The sequence below is a fragment of the Hippopotamus amphibius genome, chromosome 14, assembly GCF_030028045.1.
Source record: "Hippopotamus amphibius kiboko isolate mHipAmp2 chromosome 14, mHipAmp2.hap2, whole genome shotgun sequence".
NCBI classification, from domain to species: Eukaryota; Metazoa; Chordata; class Mammalia; order Artiodactyla; family Hippopotamidae; genus Hippopotamus; species Hippopotamus amphibius.
In genome coordinates, this window is record NC_080199.1 from 54,793,813 (window position 1) to 54,812,115 (window position 18,303).

The 18,303-nt window shown below is 42.3% G+C and overlaps 1 protein-coding gene across 1 annotated transcript; it reads right to left on the reverse strand.

Moving 5' to 3' along the window:
- Window positions 1-209: 209 nt before the first annotated feature.
- On the reverse strand, window positions 210-14,701 carry OLFM4 (olfactomedin 4). The gene is made up of 4 exons (XM_057707772.1): window positions 14,572-14,701; window positions 8,622-8,834; window positions 7,480-7,639; window positions 210-1,023 (listed from the first exon to the last, which is right to left on the reverse strand). Exons 2-4 carry the CDS (start codon window positions 8,760-8,762, stop codon window positions 221-223), a joined length of 1,104 nt encoding a protein of 367 aa, XP_057563755.1. The 5' UTR covers window positions 8,763-8,834; window positions 14,572-14,701; the 3' UTR covers window positions 210-220.
- Between the last annotated feature and the right edge of the window lie 3,602 nt (window positions 14,702-18,303).

An 18,303-nucleotide genomic window follows, 5' to 3' on the forward strand; every position in this document is an offset into this window, starting at 1 on the left:
GGCTTCCAAGAAAACTCATCTAATCAGGGCAATTTCCTAAGTCTCTAGTGTGGTAGAACTCTGCTCCCAAACCTTACACCTAAGCAGTTACACTTTTGAATTGAGAGCCTCGCCCACCTCCCCACCCTCCACCCTTCACCCCTGCCACAGATAGCTAAATAAGTGAAGACCAGTTTTTTCAACAAAAATTTTATTTCTCTCCACCCTAACACATAAAAGTTTAGTGGGGTATCTGTTGGAAGGCAAGATCATAATTGAGAAGGTACCCATCATTATAGACATAAAGTTTCTGCTCAAAAGGGTGATAGTTAACACTCTGCAGGTTTTCCTGCATCTTCTGCATTATAATGTTAAGTTTACCCTCTTGCCCTGTGTTTGTATCATAGTAGTAGAAAATCTCTTCTGTTCTGGTGTTCATAGTACGGGTGGCATACAGAACCCCACACACCATGAATGTGTTACTAACAGATGGTTTATACTGCTTGGTATGCCAAGTGTTTAGCACTGCAAGTGTGGTGTCATTGAGTTTACTAATCACCATGTTACCAGTGCTGGTTTCAGTTGCATATACCACCCACAACCCATTCTCATCCACAGCAAAATCAATATCTTGCCAACCAACATTAGCATATGAAAAACGGTTATTATAGGCAGCATCAGGGAGAGTTTGAGTCAAATCAACATTGTTGGTGGTCAGGTTAATTTTGGCAATGTTTTGGGTATTGTACCAGTTGACATACATGTTGTTCTTATAAACTACTGTACCACCGCCTTGGCCATAGTAAATCCGATTCTCTCGAGCATTTGTGTACAACAGCAAATCATCCAGTGTACTGTAGAGTCTATAATATTCCAAAACTCTCGCATCTGTATTTAAAGGTGCCACCCAGTACAGCCCTTTGCCTGGTTGCTGGGGAGAATAATCCCGACCCCAGGCGCCGTACTTATAGGCAAACCCTCTCCAGTTGAGCTGAACTATTGCCGGTTTGCTGATGTTCACCACACCGCCGTGAGCACAGCTCCCTAGAGGAACAAGCAAATAAAAGGGCATTCTTAGAGAAGATGAATGACAAGATACAAACAGCTTAATATCCTAAGAACCAAAGGAATCCGTAAATGTTTTTCTTATCAATGTTCAATGACAACCATGGTTCTGATGCAGAAGAGGTAAAACCTACCTACTCTTGGTCTCTATGCAAACCCGCTGCCAGTTACAGAGAGAACTACCTTCTGTTTATATGGACGGGCTTTCAACCTGGAGAATGGGGATAATGAAACTGCCAAGAGTCATATTAAAAGGTTTGAGGGCCCAGAAAGAGGAAAGGAGGCCTTGGTGCATTTAATATATTTTCTTCTATGAGAAAGCATTTCACCAATATTATTTTATTTCATTTTTCTTATAGAGAAATCAAGAAAGCAAGATCATGGGAGAAGGTTACCCTATTTCCATAAAGGCAGAAGGTGCTATTCACCAGGGTCAGGGAGAATTGGGATGAAGGAGAAGTTGGTCACAGGCAAGTCTTTCTTCCCTTCACCCACTGCCCTTCCCTGGGACCCCAAGGGCATAACCACACCAGATACCAATGCTGCCCCAAGCTACTCTCAGAAGAGGAAGTTTTTATTATGGCATTTTAAAAGATACAGAAAGATGGTCCTCTAATGGTGGGATTTCAGCCTTAAGAAGCCATGGAAGTTATTTTAGGGCAACATTGCCTGCTCTGTGCCAAAGTGTGACCAATTATGTAGATCACTTGGTGACCACGTCGCTGCACAGTTACAAGCTGGGCCTTACTGTTGATAGGCCATAGTTTACTGTGCCATAGAATGACAGGCAAGCACTTCATCATTCCCATTCTGACGCTGTCATTGTCACAGCGTGTACCATCAAGTGGGACCAGCCTCACGCGTCCACAGAACCTACATTCCCTGTAACACTTGGGTGAATGACAGGCTGGGCAATTTGGCCCTCCCTCTGAAGTGCCTGCCAACCCAGACCATTTATGAGCTATAAAAAATAAGATAAAATTCCTCCAGTATTTTTACAATAGCTATCTAAAGATTTGAACACATATTTTCTGGAATGTTAATAAATACCCTTAAAAAACTGGTCAGAAATTTTATTGGAATTACAGAGAAAAGTCAGCTTCAAGTACATCTGAGGTCATTTTCCCTCATCCTGCTGCCTGGAGCAGGGCAGGTGAGGGAGGAGGGGACAGAACCTGGCTTTAAACGCTTGGAGGGAATCAGGGAGCCATGGAGAGCACGTGAGGTGAGCTCAAGCCAGAAGCAGAGCGCCAAGGAACTACCTGAGATTAACACTGCGAGGAGCAAGGGGGTACAAAGCTTTTGCCTCTGAGTCCCTGCCTCTGACACATGTGGAAAGACCCATTCCTTTTCTTGCTAAATCCTTCCCCTTTCTCCCCTCCTCATTCAAGGACTGTTTAGAGGTGAAACCATTACTAGAAATCCTGCTTTTATTTTTGCAATCTGCTGGGGCTTTCTCGTCCCAGAATTAAATACGTGCTCCTTAAATGTTCCCATAAATCCGCAGTTGGTGGGAAAGCCAGCCAACCATACAACAGGTAGAGAAATGAAACCGCTCTGTACCCAACCTCAAATAATTTTGCATATCATTAAGCAGAACACAGTTGCAGGTTTCTTTTAATAATGCATGCACCATTTCATAAATAAAAAAGCAACGTGTGTTCAGCCAAGAGACTGCTCTCCACTAAAGAAATAATAAATAAAATTATAAATTACTATTTCCTCGTCTAAAAGTGATCTCTCAGATGAATGCTTGTTTGCTTTTGTTTATGAAACAATGCATGAATTATTAAAATAAAGTTAGCGGTGTGTTCAGTTTAACGATAACAAAAACTGTTTGAGTTTCCATATGCTACAAACTGGATTTTCTAGGTAAAATATCTTCCCAAGAACTTATTTATGCAACTACATTTTACACTGAGGAAATGAAAGACAGTCACTTTTTTCTTGCAGGTTAGAAGCCTTAGGCACTGTTTGCTTAATTGAATGTTGCCCTCCTGGAAAGGAAATATCCCAAACCAACAGCAACAAATATTTAAGGAAAACTTATGATGCGTATAACATATTCAAACGTTTTATCGTGGGATTAAACATAATACACTATTCTGTCCTAGAGGTGGAAATGGTTAGATATGAAGGAACCCAAATAACTTCTCTCAAAATCACTCCTACTACTGCTGCTACTAACAGTGTCTCATTATCTTCCAAGCTGACCAGGAGATTAAAACTGTACCTGGTATAAATATGAAAACCCTATGAAATTTAAATCCCTTTTCCTCACCCTACAACCACTCTAAACATCTCCTCTCCTTTTTGTCATCCTCTCTTTATCCTCTATCTCCTTTAGACCATTTTTAGAGCTCTGGTTCTTGTCAAAGGACAGAAGAAGAAAACTAAGTATTGTTGTCGATGCTACAGATGGGGCTACAGCAGTGGCAGACCAGTGACAAGGCTATGGTGGACTTCCTCAACTCCTGGCAACAAACCACCTTAGAAACAAGAGTGAAACTGACAGCCAGCCTGGTGCCCACTGCCCATCTAGCCCAACCAGAGACCCCCATCCTCCCACCCCTTCTACACCAAGCTTCTTCCCGCCCTTTCTAATCTCATACACCTTCCCAGCCCCTTTCTGCACTTCAAGGTCTTAGAGATACTCCATTCCTTTCTTTCTTTATGCCAACTCTATCCTACCACTGGAACAACAAACCAATGCCCAACCATGACCCAAGAGTTATGGAAAACCAATGAATCCTTTTGCATTTCCTGATGGAAAAGAACACACCATAGAAGTGAGAGCAAAAGTACACTTTCGGCTACTCCACAAGCAAGAAAGCCAAGATAATTTGGTGTTAATCAGGTTGGTGAGTTGCTGGAACTTTGTCACTCCAGGAATCACAGGTGCACCTCTCTCTCCAGTAGAGCATCTACGGAAGGCAGCCTGATACAGCGAACACATTGCCAGATTCCAGTTCGAATCCTGACTCCAACACTTATGAGCTGCGTATCCTTGAGCAAGTTACCTAACCTCCTGAGCCTCAGTTTCCTTATGTTAAAAGACGGATAATAATACCTGCTCTGCAGCACTGTAAGGAAGAGTAGACAGAAGACACGTACATTTAACTCAACAAAGGAAAACAGTCAGCAGTATAATCACATCAGGTTACCACTGAAGGTCTACATGACTGTTTCCCTTCCAAAATAAGGGTTTCTGGAGGTTTCTGTACCCACCCTGCTAACCCCAGTGCCCAGAACAGGACCAGCCACTCAGTGGTGCCAAATTATATTTGTGGAATAAAGGAATGAAAAACTGATTAAATCTCCCAAACTCACCTTAGCCTTCTTTATAAAACACTAGTTCTTTACCCTGGTACATAGCTGAATGTTTCCAAGAGGCTGGCATTCACTCCACAGAATATAATGCAAGGAACCCTCTACACCAGATATCCTTGGTTGGCAATCTCTTCTTCGTCATGCAATTTGTTAGATATTGCCATGGTATTCTGAAAATATTCTGGGAGGCCACATGGTGAGACTTTAAAATACTCTAACTTGGCTTTTTTAAAGTCTCATGGTTAGTAGCATTTTTTCTTTAAGCTAAAGATTACGTACCAGCAGAGGAAACATCCTCAGATCTACCAATGCCCTCTCTTACCTGGGCACCTGAACTTTGTTTGAGCAAAGAGGAGAATACAATTGACTTGTGAGAATTAGGCAATTAAAATCGTCACAATCATAAAATGATTAAGATGAAACTGATGAAATGGATATATGCTACCTAACTCTCTGCTCCTCCCTAGGCTTGGAATTTTGGCTGGTCACCCTACATCTTTCATGGACCATTTGCTGCGCACCTAATGTGCCAGTACAGAACCTTGCAACTCTGGGCACAACAGTGATGACCCCTGGGCATTCACATCCCATTTTCCTATCTGCAGTCCTTTAGATTCAGAGGGACAACAGAGAGAAACTGAAGTCAGTTGTTTTCAGGAAAAACAGTTAATGAGCACAAGGCCAGTTATTTTAGATTAGAAAGTGCTATGAAATGAAGCGGAAAAGGATGCCATTTGCAGCATAAGCCATCTATAAGGTGCATTTTATCAAACCCTAACACTGTGTACTGGTTCTCAGATCAAGCTGACCGCAGGGGTAGCAAAGTGCAGTTGCCCAGAGGGGCCAAGAGAGCACAGAATTACTTTATAGCTGGAACTTGCATAGAGTCTTTTTTGTTCCGTGCGACTCTGCAGTGAAAAAAGCAGACAGGCCAGATTTTAAAGTCCCATAATAGTGAGTAACTTTAATTAAAGTCTCCACAGGCTCACAACTTTGTGGTGCCTGGGGATTTTCCAATTCTGCATTATCAACCAATCCAAATAGAAAGAGAGCAAGTGAAAGAAATTGATTTCAAAACATGACAAAAAAGTCAGTTTAATATAAACATCATAAATATAATATGAACAGAGCTGGAGGAGGGCCAAGCGGCTTGGCAGGGATCCAACTACAGCCAAGGTTGTGGGAAAGTGAGAGGAAATCTGTGTCCAATTTGTTTAAACAACACAGCTGGGCTGAGATGGCTCACAAACGTCTAAGTGTTAGGACCTGGGGGAAAGTTCTAGAAAAAAAAACTCTAAGAAAACAGACTCACTGTTTTCTTCCTTAGATACTAAGCTGCGTACTTTCTCCCACAACACCGGCCTTGAGTTACCGACGCCTGGCCCTCGAGGTCCTGAGATGACAGGGAATAAGGGGCCTTGCACTTCGGCCTCAGCTCTGTCACCGGCTGCCTGTGTGGCCTCAGGAAAAGTAGCATCCTCACCACTAAGTCCCCTCCTCCGAGACATGACAGCCCTGAATGTTCTTTCCTGCTCTAAAATGTCCTCATTCCAAGGGAGGCATAGAAAATTGTGGAGGAAAAAGCTATTTCGTGAGGATGATTTGCTAAGGTTTAAAAAGAGAGAGAGAGAAAGAAAAAAGGAAGGGAGGGGTGGAGGGAGGAAAGAAGGACTTGCTCAGGAAGTATCAGGAGTGGTCCCTGCTTGATTCCTGCCCTTGAGGAGCCCTTCACGGCCCAGCAGAATGAGCTTCCATTTCCAACGACCACGTCGACACCGCTGACCCCAGACCACATTTAGCCTAGTTTGTTACAGAGGACAGAGCATGGCCTTTGTCCCAAACCTCCTCTGTGTGTCAAACGGTGACAGATTCCCAACTGCAGAGGGAGGGAAGATGGGGCTCTGAACAACACCAAGAGGCTTATAACTGTGGCAGTATTTAATTAAAGCCTTAAAGAAATCAGCGGCACTGACAAGGATCCAGAAACGCAAGGCCTGAAAGGAAGCAGGCTGTGACAATAGGAGTGAATGAAAACAAAAAGTGCTGTATGATCTGATGAACAGATACAGTCCCCATTCAGGCTGAGATGCTCAGGCTGTGCAAAGAGAGCATCCCTGTATCCCAGCTCCAGGGCTGGACCCTGCGGCTTTAGTTCACCTAGAGGGATGTGCTAAAATGCACATGGATCTAGCACTGCTTTTGTTGGCAGCAAGGTGTTCACTTCAATTATCTTCATGAATAACAATAACAATCACCAGCGTATAAGTGCTGATCACAGACCTCTGAGCTTCCCATCACGTGTTTTGTGAATCCTCACAGCAACCCTGCAAGGTCGGTATTACTGTTCGACCATTTTACCAAGGAGGAGATCAGGGATCTTTCTGCTGTGGCCACATAGCTGGGAAGCTCAGGCTTCGGGATCCCAACTCCATGCCCCTGATCCCTACACTCCACCACCCCATTCAAGTAGGTAATTATGGGCACCCACCCCTATGCTACACCTAACCGCCTCCAAGGATGATTCCTTAGAGAGGGACAAACCATCCCTGCCTTCCAAGAACTCACAGTCCAGGAGGGACAGCAGGACACACCCACACATACTGGACATGTGGGGCCATCCATTAAATCCTCACTGAATCCTAGGATGCACTACACAGGACGTGCATTTAAAGAAAGCACGAAGGAGAAATAAAGAGGTGGAAGGAGGAAGGGAAGCAGGGATGGAGGGGTGGAGGATTCAAGGCCTATCCCAGCTTACCAGATAAATGAGCCAATCAGACCTTACAATCCACAGGACAGCCCTGAGGGGATGCCACACAGAGTGAAGAGGCTTTCACCCAGCCCCTGATAACCAGTCAATCACCAGAGAGATGTTTCTTCTGTTAGTAAAGGCAGAGAGGTTATGTGTAACTTGTGGATTTTGTTTTAAATCAGCCTGTGTTTTTCCACTGTGCACCCTAGAACGTGATAGTATGTAGAGCTGGTAGAGAAGAGTCAACTCAGGGCTGCAAAAATCCCGTCCTTTCTTTACCTCCACAATCCCAGAGCCCTTCTCCACCCACCCTTAGCTCCTTATGGGGCCTTGTAAAAATGGGGCACCCTTACCTGGCGCAGGGGGAGGGGGTACAGCCGGGACACTTTCGACTTTAGAGGCCTCACATTTCTTGAGCCTGTCCTTCAGAGCCAGGATTTGTCGGCGAATGGCAAGAACATTGTTTTTGTCTAGTGTCTCGAGCGTCTCCACCAGGAGAGTCATATTCTTTATCTAAGGAAATCAAAATTCAGAGTGACTTTATATTATTGTGCAATTTCTTTCATAAACATTCCAGGGCTGAATTTGTCACTTAGGGAAACATTGCCGGAGAATACACCTGAGATTCTTCTGAATGGTTTCATTTGGAAGAATACATTTCATGGTTTAGTGTGAACGCCTGTCAGATCGCAGGCCGATGTGTGTGACAAGAAGTAAATGGCAAAGATTTTAACAGCTTTAGTAACAGAGAACCGGCTCCGTCTAAGCATCCACACATGTCCATTAAAGTTCATCTCTAATAACTTTCCCCTATAAACTCGTGTTTACTCATATCGTATTATAATTAAGTTTCTAATGAATGGTGAGGGCCAGAAAAAACCTAAATTCTAAAATATGGAACTGGGATTCTCAATGATAGCCCATGTCATGTCTGTGCTAGTAAATTCTCGTTGATATAAATTACCCAAGCATAACGTTAATGGGATGGTCTTTATCCACAGAGCTTAAAAGCCTTCACAAAAACATCCTCACAAGAAACTCCTTTAAAGAGGCTTGTAGAGTATGTGGGAAAGCGTTCCAAGAGGGTTTGGGACTACGTGATCATTCAAAAGGAGAAACAGACCTAGCAAATCCAAACTTGTGGCTTTCTAGTCCCATGAGGATAAATCCGGAACAGAGAAGACCCCTGATCTAGCTTGGCCATGGAGTTGTTCACACTTATATCATCTCCTTTCTAGAGACACTGAAAAGCCATTTGGTTCTGGGGCAGGACTCTGACCATTAGACAACACCTACTCCTCAATCAGCATTTTCCCAATATGTGTAATTTACTGTTCAAAGCCAGGCATCCATCTAAAGCAGAACACAGGACTTGCCAGGTGGTCATGAGAGAGGACAGAATTAGACATCAGAAGAGAGATTCCTATCCTGGTCCTACCACTTGCTCACTGAAGAGACTTTATTATTAATACACGAGAAGTGATTTCATCCTTACCTCCACTTCCAGCTGGTTGACAATCACTGAGCTTCCACCAAAACCGACCTTCAGCTGTTTGATCAGTTTCTCCATCTCCTTCACTTCTATCTTGATCAGCTCAAAGTCCAGTTCCGTGTAAGTAATGGTATCTTTTTCCATGATCTCTATTCGGACAGTTAGGTTTGAGAGTTTCTTTTCATACACGCTGATTAATTGTACGTACTCCCTCACCTAGAGGGGAATCAAACAGCTCAAGTCAATTTTCAGAGTGATGTCATGCAGCCTTCCTCCACTAACCAAGTCCTCAGGGACTATTTGATTGCTGTCAATCTTTTTTAAGTAAAGAAATGGATCAAAAATATATTTAGCTTATATTTTTTAAAATCTATCCAAATACAAAAAATTTATTATTACAATGGGAAAGGGGGTGGATTTTGCACTTGCCTAGACTAAAAATAATTGTGCTTCAGAATCATTTGCAAGTACATTTTAATCTCTATTTTAATGTTTGAAAATATTAGCTCTCCTAACTGAATTGGTTTGACTCAGTCTTTTGCCCGCCCTCCTCCACTCAATACACATGCTCTAAATCTGGGTGTCCCAACCTCCGCACTATTGACATTTGCGGATAGATCGTTCTTTCTTGTGGGGGGCCTTCTTGTGTATTACAGGATGTTTAGTAGCATCCCTGGCCTCTAGATGCCAATAGCACCTACCCACACCCCAGCTGTGACAATCAAAAATGTCCCAGACATTGTTAAATGATCCCCAGGGGCAAAATCATCACCACCACCCCCTCCCTGCATTTAGAAACACTGCTCTAAATCTAAGTATTTTCTAGAAGAGGGAGAAATGCTCTAAGAAGAATTTCTTCTTTAATTGCCATGTGCAGTGAGTTTTGAGCTCCTATGCCTTCTACAGAGTGGCATAAAGACTCAACTTACAAATTATGGTCTTCAGGAGTGGGCTTGCCGGATCATATGGTAGCTCTACTTTTAGTTTTTTAAGAAATCTCCATACTGTTCTCCATAGTGTCTGTACCAATTTACATTCCCACCAACAGTGTAGGAGGGTTCCTTTTTCTCCACGCCCTCTCCAGCATTTATTATTTGTAGACTTTTTGATGATGGTCATTCTGACCGGTGTGAGGTATTGAAGTTTTAATTTGCATTTATCTAACAATTAGCAATGTTGAGTATCTTTTCATGTGCTTTTGGCCATCTGGATGTCTTCTTTGGAGAAATGTCGATTTAGTAACCAACAAGGACCTACTCTATAGCACAGGGAACTATACTCAATATTTTGAAACAACCTATAAGGGAAAAGAATCTGAAAAAAATAGATATGTATGTACATGTAACTGAATCACTTTGCTGTACACCTGAAACTAACACAACATTGTAAATCAACTATACTTCAATTAAAAAAAAAAAAAAGACCCAACTTACTCCACAGTATGTGAGGGTATGTGCAACTGTAAAGTGCACATTTCATTAAGTGCACCCACATATTTATCCCAAGTTTATTCCAAGAACTGATTATTGCAATCAGACCTTTAAATTACACATTTGTTGCATATATTTGAATGTCTGATCATTAAGTTAAAATACTTCCAAAAATTCCCAGGGTGGTTTAGTGTATAATTGGAATCTCCAAATGGATATTTCAATAAACACAGTTGGTGGTTCTTTCCATATCTGATCTCTAAAAGAAATGCCACGGCTTTTTTAAGGACCTGCTCATTAAAAGTTGCTGGCTTTACATTCTTTTTAAAAATATGAAGAGAAGTGATACTTTTCCCCCAAACTGCACCAATGTCAAGTAGCTGATCCACAGAGCCTAGATGAATTCAGAGCCAGATGTCGGCTTCTAATCTTTCTAATACCAAAGGCAGCCCTAACTTCTGTCATTTTAGCCCTTCCACTTAACCCCACTGTACAAATTAGAGTAGACGCATAGGCCACGGACCTAAAGGGCTAGGGCTTCAGGCAAAGAGGATTTTAATGAAAGTTGAAAACGCAGCCCTTGGCACTGCTAGTGTATCTCCTCGGGCCACCGATGCTCATTGCCATCAGATGAGGCTGATGAGGCTGGTGACACTTTGGTGGATGAGGAGGTTAAACATATATATAAACCTAGCAAGTCCCACTCAAAAGTACAAACACATATATGCGGCAGCCAGGTTTCAATGTCTCCAAAAATCAGGCATAAAACCTTGTCTGTGAGAAAAATAATAACAGTAGTGAAGTGCCAACCCACGGCAGAAATGGAAATTTGCAAAATGAATATTCTTGTCGGCATTTGGCCTTGCCAACGCCTGGAACAAACGAAACACCCTCAGCTTTCCTGGAACATGTTGGTGGCATATCACAGCTGTTGTTCTATAAAAAATGAGTGATTCAACTGTCATTTCTGCTAAATAAAATGTGGCTCTCCCAGATTCTCACTGCAAACCAAGACATACCCTGGAGTTTGCTACCTCGGAGAATGTGAGCTGGGCTTGCCCTGGTTCTGCCGCAAAGTGAAGGGTTTCTAAAGGTCTGTTCTGGGGAAAATCTTGAGGTTCTTTCAACTGATATTTCAAGACTCGCTCCAGGATGTTCAGGAAAATTGGAATCATCCATGGAATTATAGAAGGCAGGAATTTGAGAATGGGCCAGAAAAACTGCACGGTGCGAACATTACTAATTTAAATAGATTGTGAGTCTAAACCCTTCACGTGTATGGATCTCTAGTGTTGAGATGGAACGGACAATTCTGGAAACATCCCAACTCTCCCTGGGAAGTGCAGCCTCAGCAGAGGCAATCCAACTTGCCCGGGGATGTGTAGCAAGAATTTGGGTCTAGCCCTACAGGGAAGCTCCCCATCTCTACAAGTTTGAGCTTTAGATGACTCATCATGCCCTCAAACCCTCAGCCCTTCATTCAGAGCTCCCAGTCTTCTGTTTGTTTTGCACGTATCATGTCATTGATGGGTTCTGAGCATCAAAGTCTGTTTGGGGGTTTGTAGTTGTTCTGTACGGTCATCGTGGTCTTGTAATAAATAAGGATGTAGCCCAGCTGGCTATTAAGCTAAAAATTAGTCTGGCTCGTGTTTCTGCCAGTTCCTCAAAAACCTGTGATTGTCACCATAGCCAGATTAATTGAAATAAATAAAGGTACTTTGCCACACATTGTCATTTTCATATATTTTTAACAACAAGATGAATTGAGCTCGAATTGGCCATCAAGATATATGAAGCACCTTGGAGCTAGACCCATCTAAGCTCAAACATAGCATCAGTTCTTCGTGGGCAAATCACTTATTTCTCTAAGCCTTCACTTCCTCCTATACACTGGGGGTAATGGTATCGAGTTTACAAGATGATTGTAAATACTAGAGATAATGTATATTAAGTGCCTAGTGTAATGGATGCCCTATAAACTACAGCAATTATTAGAGAGACAGTGATTTCAGTTCTTTTTTCAATCTGACCTTTTAATTTATTATATTTCACTGCACAAAACATCGCTCAATCGATGTTGTTTGTTTATGGGTTGCCTAAATGTCTCCCAGGCTGCCTCAGCCCTCTCATGCATGAGGAACTATTAGCAAAAGTGTCATATTAAATAACTGCCCCAAAGACCATCATCCTCTAAAGAAAAAAAATTCTGAGCTGCCTTTTGTGTTGTCTCTTTTCTAAGTACAGTCACAAGCGGACATCTCATAACAACAGAAAGTATGAAATGCTTTCAGCATCTTATGCAGAGGCCGCCCCTGTCTTCTCCGTGTCTTGACAGATAATGAATCAACGTAAGACAGTCCAAATCTTTTTCTATCGGGCTGCCCAAACGGGCGGGCGTTCCCCAGGCTACTAGATAAATGGTGATTTCCAAGGCAACCTAGGGACAGCTATAATAATTCACCTGGAAACTCAAAAGCCCTCAGCTGAAGAGATAATTTTGGATGGAAAGCATTACTGACCTAGTGCATCTCTTCTTAGAGGATGATAACAGCATGGCCAAGAGCAAAGATAACAATTGAAAGAGAATGATTCCTAAGACCCAGATTCCTGACCTGGCTTAACCAGCCAAGAGACCTTTACACTTATGTGTCTTTACCGTTATGAACCTCAGTTTTTCCATCCCTGCAATGGGGAAAAGAACCCTGGTTTATCTGCCTTAAAGGGTTGCTTGAGAGTAGAATCGGAAGCATTTAGAAAAGCACAAAGGGAAGCTGTTGCTGTCGTTCTTATCCTCACCTGTCACACCCTGAGTCCGTTATGCAAATCTCAGGGGCAGGTCAATTCCTTTCTTAGGCCTCAATCATGAATTTTTTTTAGGACCAGCTACTGACATTTTCAGAACTGAAAGTTTTCCCACCAACTCCACACTTCTTCCCTGCCAATTATTAGCAAGGCAGAAGCCACCTGCCCCCCTTACAGGACTGGAATTAAATGTCCCAGACTCACAAACCTCTCCCTGGAGCAGACTGGGGTTTCAAACTGCCCTTCACATCCCTGCCAGCCAAGAAGACATGCAAATCAGTAGCTTCCACTATTTCAAAGCAAATGACTCTAACTGAAAAGATCTTTACCTAGGATTTTCCTCCACTTGTTATGTTTTTATGCATAACTTCTTATCTGTACTTGATTATGCTGGAATAAGACTATGAATATTAATGACTGGAATTTATAATTTAGTGCTGTGCCTTTTCTGCTGATTAATTCAAGGACATTTTATTTCTTAAGAAGCTAGGTTCCTATAGTCGTCAAACACATTTTCTTGGACACTGATTTAAACTTAGAATATTTACCTACCAATTCAGGTTGAAAGCAGAGGCTCAGCCTCATCAGAATTTTTGTCTTAAAAGATAACGAGGCTGGATGTTGAGGTAGCTGAGCTGAAATTTCTTGGGAAAACTTATTTTGAATCTTGGGGGAAAGTCAGAGCTCCTTGTAAATTAATGGAATGGTATTAAATAATGCATAATGTGATTATAGCCTAGCTTGGACTTCACCTGTACAGAAAATGGGAGCCCCTTTTAATTGATTTTTAACTTGGCTGAAAAGGTTAAAGGGGTCAAAACTGGAATGCCAAGTTTATTGCTCTGGCCAGCTCAGAGAAGGGCTAACTCCATGAGATGACTTCCTCTGGCTGGAGAAAGCAGTAATCAGGGGGTCAAGTGGAGGTTTTTACCAAGGCTGAGGGACCTGCTAGTCTTGATTCAAATTCCCAGAGAAGCCTTCAGTTTGGGGCTAATGCTAGATGCATCCGATGTAAGGTCCCTGCTTAGACAACAGAGACTAACCCCAAGAAAGAGAGGGAGAGAAGGAAGAGAGTGAATTAAGAAGAGAAAATAGGAAAAGAGAGAGGAAAGAAGGAAGGTGAGAGGGAGATTTAGGGGAGAGGAGGAAGAGAAGGAAGAGGAAAGACCAAAAGCAAGAGAACGCCAAAAAGAGTAAAAAACAAAAACAAAATAAGAAGGAAAGGGAAAGGAAGGACTGAGGCAAGAAGAGAAATAGAAATGAAAGGAAGGAGGAATGGAATAGAATAGGAGGAGAAAAATACAAGGGCAGGAAGATAGAACATAAAGAGGGCAGAGGGGAGGAAAGGAAAAAAGGCAAAACTGGAGGAACCACCAAGAAGAAGACCAAAAGGAAGAGGAAACCACAAAACCAACCAAAGATTGCAGACTTGCAATTTACAGTGAGAGCTCAGGCTTCTTTCCAGCAGCACGCACACCATGATTTTGAAGGGAGTTTATCCCGTGGTATGAATCATCTCCATTCCATCTTCTTCCTGTGCTCTCACTATTCCTGATATAAAGAACTCCATAGGTTACTCTGAAATAAATGCTAACGGTTCCATTGGACTCAAACACGCTCTTTGATACAGTGAAGAATGGCTGCTTATAAAGTCCTGAAAAAAAAGTAGTTTGTTCTTAACAAGATATTGTTCGAAGAGGAAAAAAGAATAAAATGCTTACTATGGAAAGCTCTTTCTCGAACTTCTTGGAGATAGTTTGAGCTATGATTTCCAAGCGTTCCACTCTCTCCACGGGAAAGGTGGTGTCTGGCAGGATAACGGAGCACTGGCAGGTCCCACTGTCATCCTTGGAGCCGGTGAAATTGGAAAACGACTGGAAATAAAAAAAATTCCATATCAGTAATAAGCCAGGAAATGAGCCTTTTGGCAAGGGGAGTGACAGAAACTGGCTTGTCAAAAGAGTGCTTAAAGGCAAGCAAGTGGAGTTCAATACATAAATGCATGGAATCACAGAAACATCCCAAAGCTGCTGCCATGTCTCACAGGAGTAACTCAGTGTTCAGCCATATAATTGGGCCAACCATATGATTCACCTTTCTGGAAGAGTCCTGAAGGAACTTACTACTGCCCCCATGTAAGGAAAAAGAAATAAACAAGTGGTGAGAGTCCTAAGTTTGCAATTCTACCATTTACTGGACCTGAATTCTCTTTAAGTCTCAGTTTCCTCATCTGTCAAATAGAGATAACCTACTTCACAAGGCTGTTCCCAAGAGGAACCAAGTAATATAAACCAAGTCCCTGGCATATGGTAAGTGATCAGCAAATGCCACTTTCCTTTTCCTTCTCCATACTCATTTTCTTTTCCACATCTCTACCCCAGCTCCAACCCAATGTCTTTCAGGAAAGTGAGAAAAACATCAAGGATGTGGGTTACAGTGAAGCTATACAATGCAAATCCACATCCTCTCTTCACCTGAGAGAGTGTATCATTAACACCCTTCAAAATGGCAACAAACCAGCCATTTGCTAAAAACTGAACAGTGCATGAGTTTGAAGGTTTTGTGCAAGTTGTTTAAAGTTTTCCAGCTTACCACTTGCAGAAAAGTCATTTTAAAATATTTGATGTTTCTTTAATATATTCAGGCTCACACATTGGTGCCACTGCATATTTTAAAATGACAGGTTTGAAAGATCCTGTTTTTCTTTTGTCCCCTTTGAACTTCCCCAAGGGGATCCCGGCACAATTAACATTTTTTTATTACTACGATTGCCTTACAAAGTAACTTTTGGCAGACGACTGGCTGTGCCTTTAAATGATCTCTGACCAAAGCTCACCTGTGGAACATCAGCCCAAAGGGTCTCTTTCTGAAACTACCAAGGGGAGAGCAATGGTTTTCAGAGTTTGAAGAAATGCAGGCTACACTTCTCAAAGTTTCAGAGGTCAGCTGGCTATGGCTAAGGTTGTGTGCTCTGTGATTTAATGTCTACCAACTTCCCTGATTCCTGAACAAGCTGGACCTGGATGCCTCTATAGTCGAGATCTAGTCCATCAGTGACCTCTGAACCAAGTAATTCAGGTTTTTGCAGCCAAGTTGCTTGTTCTTTTAACCTAATCTTCCTTAAGATGACCATATGTATATATATACCTAAAGCTCTGTATGCCACATTAATTCTTGACATTGGCCTCAACTTTCTTTGCCAGTCACACCCCACACCTGCAAAAACTGGGAAGTAAGGAGGAAGGACAAGCAGGTTTATGCTAAACACTGGGGCTGGGAGGAGAGTCAGGGAAGGGTTTTAGGGACAAACAAAGACTAGACAAGCCACACCAGGAACCTGTCAGAGAGGACAGCTTCCCTGGAAACCAGCTTTATCATTCCCATGGAAGGTAGAATGACTCCAGCTCAACATGCCAAGCCTTTTACAGGAGGACCAATATATCGTGGACTTTTGAAGACATAGCTTATTATAATAACTGTCTACACACAAAAAAAGGCCTTACATTGCATTTTGACAAGGGGAGGTCAATTAACTGCGTTGGACCATTCTAAGAGTTCTTGAAAAAGCTCTGTCAACTCCGAAAACAGTAGAGACCATCAAGCAGTCTCTAGACAATCCACTAGAAACTGCTAGCTCACAACTTTTTGTCCTGAAGTTCACCTGAAAGACAGGTGAATAATGATGAGCCCTGCTGACAGCCATTCCGCTGTCTTGTATTGAACATCTCTGTCCTAGCACGGTGGACTCCCCAGCTTCCACCCTGCTTATCATCAGCCCAGCGTGCTCAGCTGACATCAAAATGGTCCATAAGTCTGATCAGTGTTTCCCATTGGAGATATTTCTGCTCCTCGCATTCAAAGATGGTGAAACTAATGGTGATGGGTCTCTCTCTGCGGCGAATGTTTAATCTCCATGTGAGGGTAACGTGGGGGATGGGAGACAAAAAGAAGTGCTTGTCCCCTTGGCCTTTGGAAGGGTATGTGATCCCCCTGTGGACCCCACAGACACCGTACACTGATGGATTCTTGCTCAGCTTGTGTTCAAGTCACACTTCCTTGTGTCTACAACTTGCCAGGCTCTGGTCTTAGGGAGACAAATAAGACCCACTTCCTGTCGAGTGAATCAGGCCCATTGTCATTATGAAAGCCTTGGTGTCTTCTTTTTCAGCAAGCCCCTTAGCCTGATGACAAAAGCACGTGACTTGTGGTTCTGACTCTGCCAGTTGCTGTGTGGGGCGCAGCATGGAGCCTTTCCTTGCCTGTGAGTTGAGGACCATGATAGCAGCGCCCACCCTTTGCAGGGCGACACCTGAGGCTGGTGGAGTGCTCTGAGCACTCCAGCGAAGGTGCGACTCACATTTGTGATTTCAGGTTGCAATTGGCTCTAATTAGCAGCCAAGTCTAAGTGCCTGTAAAGATTCAAGGCATAAAATAATGGCACTCAACATTTTCAAAGTACAGAAAATGATATGTTTGGAACTTGCTCAATGACAGCTATAGAGGGGTTTTCCACCACTTTCCAAAGAGCTCATCAAGCTGACAGCAGCCCTAGAAAATTGGATTTAAAGTGGAAGTGACACCTAGCCTGCCATAAAGAAGAAGTTGGAGTCGTGATACTAACTCACCCAGAGGGAGATAAGTAAACCGGGAAGGAAATTAAAACCTCTAAGTATAATTTAACTACCATTCCTTATGTACTTTTAAATATTTATCTTCTTACCAAACAACAGACACTTTAGACTTCTCTATTTCCTGACCTATATTTTCTTTTCTATTATTTTAGCTGATCATCTCACCCAAAAGCTGGTTTCTGATTGGTGATAAAACTTCAAAGTATATTATTATTTTTAACCTCATTTTCTAAACAAATGCTAACCATTTCTCATTATCCCCCGAAATCATTTAGTATCATGGAGTAAAATGATATATCTGATTTCTGGCTACAAAGAATCTTGGTGCATATTCATGATTCCAAAACCATTCTTCTTTTCAAAATAAGCACTTTTCATCTATACTCTCCGAAAATATAGAAAGCTGCATGGAGAGAGATGGTGAAGAGCACAGACAACTAATTTTGAGCTGTTTCACTGGCTAGTTTAGTGACTTTATGCCAATGACTTCATCTCACTAAACCTGTTTTCGCATCTCTAAAATGGGACCATTAATATTACTTACCTCTGTGGGTTAAATAAGATAATATATATTATGTACTTAATGTAGTCCTGACATTTATAAGGCACTCAGTGGACATTGTTGCTGCCATTTCTGAGCCCTAGCCAAACCATTTGATAATCGACAAATTTTCATTGCCTTTGAAGTTCTGATGGTGAAATGAAAACAAAAACCTTTTCCTCCTCTTTTCCCATTGGCCCTTCCATTCAGAAGATCACATAAGCAGTGACCTGACCTCTGAGTAAAGATCATAGAAGTGCAAAGGAGCGGCTCTGGGGGGA

What these genes read in the sequence shown, in the direction of transcription:
- OLFM4 (XM_057707772.1), bottom strand. Translation starts at nt 8,762, where the DNA reads ATGGAAAAAGATACCATTACTTACACGGAACTGGACTTTGAGCTGATC. An exon ending in TCAACCAGCTGGAAGTGGAG is followed by an intron (nt 7,640 to 8,621) that starts GTAAGGATGAAA and finishes TGATTTCCTTAG; the next exon opens with ATAAAGAATATGACTCTCCT. An exon ending in ACCCCCTCCCCCTGCGCCAG is followed by an intron (nt 1,024 to 7,479) that starts GTAAGGGTGCCC and finishes TTGTTCCTCTAG; the next exon opens with GGAGCTGTGCTCACGGCGGT.